At 35.5% G+C, this 7,368-nt stretch overlaps 1 protein-coding gene across 1 annotated transcript in view; it reads left to right on the top strand.

Moving 5' to 3' along the window:
• Window positions 1-7,009, top strand: part of LOC109059041 (potassium voltage-gated channel subfamily H member 1) — a 40,489-nt gene extending 33,480 nt beyond the window's left edge. The window contains 1 exon segment of the mRNA XM_042748850.1: window positions 3,833-7,009. Within this exon segment, the coding sequence (XP_042604784.1) occupies window positions 3,833-4,636 (804 nt within the window). The 3' untranslated portion in view covers window positions 4,637-7,009.
• The last annotated feature ends 359 nt before the right edge of the window (window positions 7,010-7,368 follow it).

Below are 7,368 nucleotides of genomic sequence, written 5' to 3'. Positions count from 1 at the left end.
CTTCATATATTAAAAACAATTAAGCCCTGCTTATATTTAAAAAGTAATACGAAAGTAATGCAAAAGTAACATAATGCATTACTTTCCATAAAAAGTAACTAAGCAACGTAATTACTTACTTTTTTGGGGGAGTAATGCAATATTGTAATGCATTACTTTTAAAAGTAACTTTCCCCAACACTGCTCACAACTGATCAGTTTGATTTGTTCAGGTTTGTTTATAATTGGACTCCTAACTAACTGCTGTGCAGTATACACTGTTTGCTACCTACTGTTTAAAAAAAAAAAAAAAAAAAAAAAAACATTATTTCCGAACTACCGCATTATTTATTCCATGAAAAATTATACGTAGTGCAGTGCATTGTGATCATACAACCTTGTGACATTGCATGTGGATAAAAGGTAATAAAACACCTGAAAAAAAAATTAAATAAGCAACCCTTTGCTTTGGGGTAGTATGTCGCTCTGAAATATGAAATTCTAACGTCACTTGAGCGTTGCACAGTCATTTATTGAATAGTTGGAGTAATTCATCTTTGAGACATCCAGCTGTTTCCTGTCACCTCTATGCTAATAACGGACATTGGAAGCCAATTTTAAAGTCCTGTGACTCTATTGATTATCATGAGCAGTAAATTGTCAGTGGTCACCTTCACTGGAGCGAGTAAATGAAGATGGAAGTGTGCTAAAGCACGTTAATGACATATTGTAACAGCCGGATACACTTCCACACCCAGGGGAGTTTGTGCTGAAAGTACAATTATATTACAGCGTCTCTTTAAAGACTCTAAAATCAATACTGTTAAACCTTCTGGTAATATCTTAAAGAAACAGTTCTGCCAAATTCTTAAATTCTGCCATCATTTACTCACATTCAAGTCCACATGACTGTTTTCAAAACACAAACGTAAAATTAACAGAGTTTTGCTCTATTTTCTACAAATAAACAGAGACGTGGACACATTTTAGTCAACTGAATTTAAAATATATTTTAAGAAAATATATTTTTTGTCAAAAAACAAAACAAAACAGCTAATAATGCAATTATTGGCTAATTGTATGGAACATCACAGTGTACATTATAAATGATGCATCCATGCACACACACACACACACACACACACACACACACACAAACTCCCTCTCGCGATGACATTTCTTCTCTGATGATGTGTCTTCGGTGAGAGGAACAGCCATTCACTCACAAAATAGGGAAGAAAAGACAATTGCAACTTCTGTTTCATGTCAACTTTGAACGTTTTTGTTGTTGTTGTTGAAACCAGTGGGTTATTGACTGCATCGATAAACATATGTAAAATGTGCTTTTGCCATCTCTAGTGCAACATGTTTGTCTTGGACATGCACCACTATCAGAGAGATAAGTATGTAGCATGTTATGTTTTTCATGTTATCTCAAACAGTAATTCTCTGCAGATGGCTGATCAAGATTCGACGTGAAGAAAGAAGTGTTTGTTGTTTTCAGTCAGTTTTCAGACTCAAGCAATAAACTATGAACCTCTCTAACCCCCAAAACTCATTATCTTTGGCTTTGACACATCAGAAAAAATGACACTCCTGAATATTGTCCGCCTCTGGTCCAATGCTACTCTCTCCACACATCTCACAGTCATCTGTCTGATCTGATAGAAAATCCATTTATTTTTGCACCTTACAATGCATTTAAGTGGCTTCATCAGGAAGCAGATTCATGTGACCTGGCAATAAACAAAGTCTCGCTGAGTCAGCCTGCACACAGGAATGAATTAATGAAGCAACATCATTAACTCATTAGGACAGCTTCCGCGTCCTTCTGCATTCCGCGTCCATTAACATATTGCTTGTAATTAGGTTTGCAAAAAAAATTTTGTCAGTTCTAAATGCCCTGTGCTTAATTTTCATCTATTTTACATGTAAATGCAGTACCATTCAGTGTCCAACACATTCAGTGATCAATCTAATCTAAATAAGACAAATTACATTAATAGTCTTCTCTCTCAATTGTGAAAGATTTCACTAGAGGCAGGAGTGTTTTTTTCAGGGAGTCAACGACTCCTTGAACAGTAAGCGGATGAGAAAATTATTAAGAAACAGTATTAATTGTAAACAATCAGCATACCGGGACATCTCATGAATCTTATCACATCACATTTATTAGGAAAAGATTGGAATTAATTACACTGTAGCAATAATCAAAGTAAATGCATTAAGCACTAGCCAACATAAAGAAGGAAAACAGGGATCCTTCTTTCATTCAGCCTCCAGGTTAATTCGTAATTAAAAATGAGGTCAACAGACAATTTCTGCATATTAACATTGCAAGCAACATGTAAATTACAGATATTTCTTTATATTCTAGTAGGTTTTACCAGTGACTCATTTGGGGGGAAAAATGCAAAATTATGTAACATTGCTTTTTTTAAAAATCACAACACTTTTGAAGTGAAATGTCCAGTAAAGTAGTGCTAAAAGCATTTCATTTTTTCCAGAACAGATGAACGTGAATCTGGAAATGTTTAATTATTCTGGTTGGTGTGCATAATGTGATAGTTCAGAAATTAAATTCCTAATGAGTGGCGCATAATTGAAAATAATGCACCATCTGTACTAAGCCCTACTTTAAACCTGACAGCGTTAACAAAGAAAAATGTGAGATCAAAATGCATTTGCTTAAGCAACCATGTTATTTTAGTTTCTACAAGTCTGTAAACTGCACGAAAATAAGTCTACCCATCATAAATTGTGTGAAAAAGTAGTCTATGTTAGATTCTTTGAGGGTCCTCAAAAATGAACTTATATTTATACGTCTTTTACCTTTCATATTAAATCTTTGGATAGGGTTTGTGTTTGGGACCCTGTGTGTTTCCGTAGTCTCATAGTATTTACAGCTCGTGTGATTGACTGTGATGTGAATCATTTGGAAATGAGTTACCATAAGCAAAAATGACAGCATGTGGGTCACAGACCTCAAGGGGGTCCGACTCCTTTGGCAACTGACAAATGTGTGGGATTCAAAATCATTCACGAGTTGGATAAGTAGAACCAAGACCAAAAAGGATGCTGGTCCTGGAAAAAATCCATGTTAACCTTTTGGGTACAGCAGCTTATCAGCTTATTGTATAAATGGGATTTGTTCTTTCAGAAATCGGTACAGACTTGCTTCTACAATGCCAGGTTTTGATGCATCATGAAGCTAAAGATAGCAGTGACTAACCCCTCTAACAACACTTCAAAATGAACCATGTGACGCGCTACTCATCGTTTTGAGATGCTCAAGGGTCAAGAGCTCAGATAGATATAGTGAAGTGCACAGTGACCAAGGACACTGAAAAATTCAATGATGTGTTGCTCATTTACTGTATGTCACCCCAGCCTTTAGTTTATACATTAAAAATGCATTTTCTATAATGTGCATGGTTTTAATTTCTGTAATAAAATTCATTTTGATATTTATGGGGGACATAAAGTAAAAAATTAATGGTGATACAACCATTCTGTCATTATAATGAAGAAAGGCCTCATTAAAAGAATAAGATTCTTGAGAGAGAGAGAAAAAAATGCTTGTTTAAAATTAAGAAAAAAAAAAACCACATTTGTCTACAAAATCAAAGTCATGTGGTGCAACCAACATGTAGGAAAAACAAAAACAAACTTGAAACAGGAAAATTATGTCATAGAGAGTGGATTTTAAAATAACAGATAATTTGGCAAGGAAAGGTTGGTTTAGGTTGTAAAATGTCATGTGGTGCAACTCCCAAAAATTTTTTCACAGAAGCTATCACATAATCCATGCAGTCTTTATGCATAAATATAATTTCTTGTTTGAATCACACAGATCGTCTTTCGTAAAATAAGTGACGTCAAACGGGAGGAAGAGGAGATGCTGCGACGGAAGAATGAAGCGCCTCTGAATCTTCCCCCAGATCACCCGGTGCGGCGACTCTTCCAGCGGTTCCGTCAGCAGAAAGAGGCCCGTCTGGCGGCGGAGCGAGCGAGTCTAGGAGAACCGGACGTGGAGCGAGGCAGAACGGAGAGCGTGGTACACCAGAGCACTGCAACCACCAGCTTCGTCACAGTCACTGAAATTCCAGCCACACCCATCACCTCTGTGTCCTCGTCCTCATCGTCTAGAACCTCATGTCAAGCCAAACTCTGCACTCCTGTGGCTCCTAATGGAACCTGTACAGGAAACAAGTCGGCAGAACCTCCCCAAAACAAAGGCTGGGGTCGGTTTAAAGATGCCACAGCCAAGTCTGATCTCTCCTGGTGTTCTGTGTCCAAAGCTGAGTCCATGGAGATGCTTCCAGACAGGACTAAGTGGGACTCGTGGGACAGTGGCATCACCAAGAGTGATGGGAGCACTCGAACCCCTCAGGATCGGAGCCCCTTGCAGGCCGAGAGCAAGCGAGCCTTTTGCCCCATTCCAGAGCAGAGTCTCCAGGCCTGCTTTACGGAACTGAAGCAGGAGCTGCGAGGAGACATCTACTCCCTCAGCAGCAGAATGAGCGCACTTGAAGGCCAGCTCGCTGAGATGCTCCAGCTTCTCAAAGACAGAAAGACCTCAGGATCTTCAAACCTGTTTGACATGTCAAGACCAGATTCTCCAGATTCAGAAAAAGATGACAACATTTTCTCTTAATTGGGTTTCATATCTGATGCAGTGGGCTGAAGGCAGCATGGTTCGGTCCTGTTGAGGCGCTCATACACTCCTAAAAATAATGTTTTTTTTTTTTACTGGGATCAGTGGTACCATGAAAAACCTTCAAAGGAATAGTTCACCCAAAAATGAAAACTTAATCTCAGGCCATCCAAGATGTAGATGAGTTTGTTTCTTCACTGGAAAAGATTCAGAGAAGTTTTGCATTACATTACTTGCTCACTGCAATGCTGAATTTCTCCAAATCTTCTCCAAATCTTTTTAACATCCATGGAAGCTTTCCATTGCACACAAGGTTCTATAAAGTGGAAAAAACACTCTTTAGATGATTAAAATTTTCTTCACACCAAGAAAAAATAGTTCTTTTAAGAACTGTTCACTTGGGGAACCAAAAATCCATTTTGGAACCATCATTTTTAGAGTGATATGGTGCAACGGCGCTTATTTTTTCAAATTCTGTTGCCTTCAGTGGAATGAGAATTACACACTTTAATAATCAACAAATAAATATATGGATATATGGAACTGACATATTATGGAATATGTCACTATAATGAATATCAATTGTCAATTTTTTTATTGTACAATGGTTGACATTTTTTGTATGGTCATTTAAGTCAACTGTTTTTACTGTTAAATCATATGTCTGATAAATTGTAAGTCAGTCAAGCAAAATGTGACAATTTATGTATAATTTCCTCTGCTCTTGTTTTATAGATAGGCCAGTTTTGCTTGCACATGCACATACTGTTCAAGCCACATTTCAAAAGTCTTCAACCTGAAAAATCATCAGCCTGGTTATTTTTTGTTTGGGACTGACAAAATGTACTATATGATGAATATAAGGTTTTTTTTCACATAGCATTATACTATAAAATACTGTAGCCTGTTTATGTGACTAAATGCTGTGCTCTTAATAATGTGACAATATGCAATATAGCAATAGTGGCAAATGCAAAATAACCTAAATTCCCCTGTACGTGAATCATTGGTGGATGTTAAATACATTGCGCTTTTTTAAATTTTTATTTTATTTTATTTATTTTTTTTTCTTTTACAGCTTCATAACTCTGTCTCTTTTATTTTAGATCGACTTTAAAAAACACTTAGAGGACATAGTTAAGGGAAAGTGTTATGCTAAATTTGGAAATATCAAAAAGTGTATTATGTAATGTATGTACCATTTTTATCAGATGTATAAAGTTAACAAGTGAGGTGGTTGATAAGCAATAATAATAAGTGTTTAAGTGTATAAATGAGGCATATGCCATTGTCTGGAGTAATATGAGAACAAATGAAGCATGAAATAAGGAGCAGCAGTGTTATTTAGCATGTGATTTTTAGCATTCTTGCCAAAAATGTAAACTTTTATAGTGTTAAGTCTATTTTGTTTTGTAAATGTCATTTCCAAGAAACTGTAGGAGAAAGGTATATCATGGTGTCCAACCTGAAGTGTTAAATGCTTGTTTTAAAAAATCTGCACTGCACAACTTTAATGTTTGATTCAATGTATATCCTGTATGCAGAATGAATCAGTGTGTACACTGTGAAACTGACTTGATGGGACTTACTGATTGTACTTTTATTTTTACTCTGATTTTAGTCTGAAGATAATCAGAAAAATGGAACTGCAAAATATTTTAAAGCTGATAGCAGTTGTCTTAGCTTCGCATTAGCTATTAACAATTACTGTACTTTTTTTTCAAGATCCAAGTGTAGCTAAATTAGTGGACATACTTGATTATTAAAGTATGATGGTTCTAAATGGAAAATCTACGGCCACTTTGGGAATGAAAATACACACACACACACACACACAGTTCATCATATAAAATCACTCATGTCAGGTCACGAGCCTTAACACAAAGGTTAGGTCTCATTTTTCTTATTTTAAAAGGAATATAAATTATAGTATTTGTACTTATTTTTTTTTTTTTTATTGTGTCCTGTTGATCTTTATAAATGAATAGCATCAAAGCACAAGAAATTCAACTGTCGATTCAAATGTGTCAAATGTTTATATAAAATCATTTATACTTTGCATTAAATATTATTCATATTTATATCTTTAAATTCTCAACGTGCTAAAATCAATTTTAGTGAAGTATTTTTGTGATACACAGTGTTGTTGAAACAATGTTTTTGAAATAAGTATCTTCTGCACACCAATTGCTGCATTTATGTGATTAAAAATACAGTCAAAAACAGTAATCATAATTTAAAATAACTGTTTTCTGTTTGAATGTCTGTTAAAATGTAATTTATTTCTGTAATGCGCAGATGAATTTTCAGGATAATCACTTCAGTCACATGATCTTCAGAAATCATTATAATATGCCGATTTGCTGCTCAAGAAACATTTATTATTATTAATGTTGAATACATTTGTGATGCTTCACATTTTTGTGGAAACACATTTTTTTTTTCAGCACTCTTTGATGAAGAGGAAGTTAAAAAGAATAGCACTGAAGTGTCTTTGCTGTCACTTTTGATCAATTTAATTCATCCTTGCTGAATAAAAGTGTTTATATTTTTAAGAAAAAATCTTACTGACCCCAAACCTTTGAATGGTAGTGTGTATTATGTACTCTCATCAAGCACAGCACGAGCAGCAGTAGCGCATCTCAGCCTGTTAAATCCTGCCACTGTTATTCATGGGTTTGCTTTGCCTTAATTGCTCAGACTCCTTCAGACAACTGCAATTAAAAACGTCT

This window comes from Cyprinus carpio, chromosome B22, assembly GCF_018340385.1.
Source record: "Cyprinus carpio isolate SPL01 chromosome B22, ASM1834038v1, whole genome shotgun sequence".
NCBI lineage: Eukaryota > Metazoa > Chordata > Actinopteri > Cypriniformes > Cyprinidae > Cyprinus > Cyprinus carpio.
Note: the sequence above shows the minus strand (reverse complement) of the source record. Positions and strands in the feature narration are given on the sequence as shown.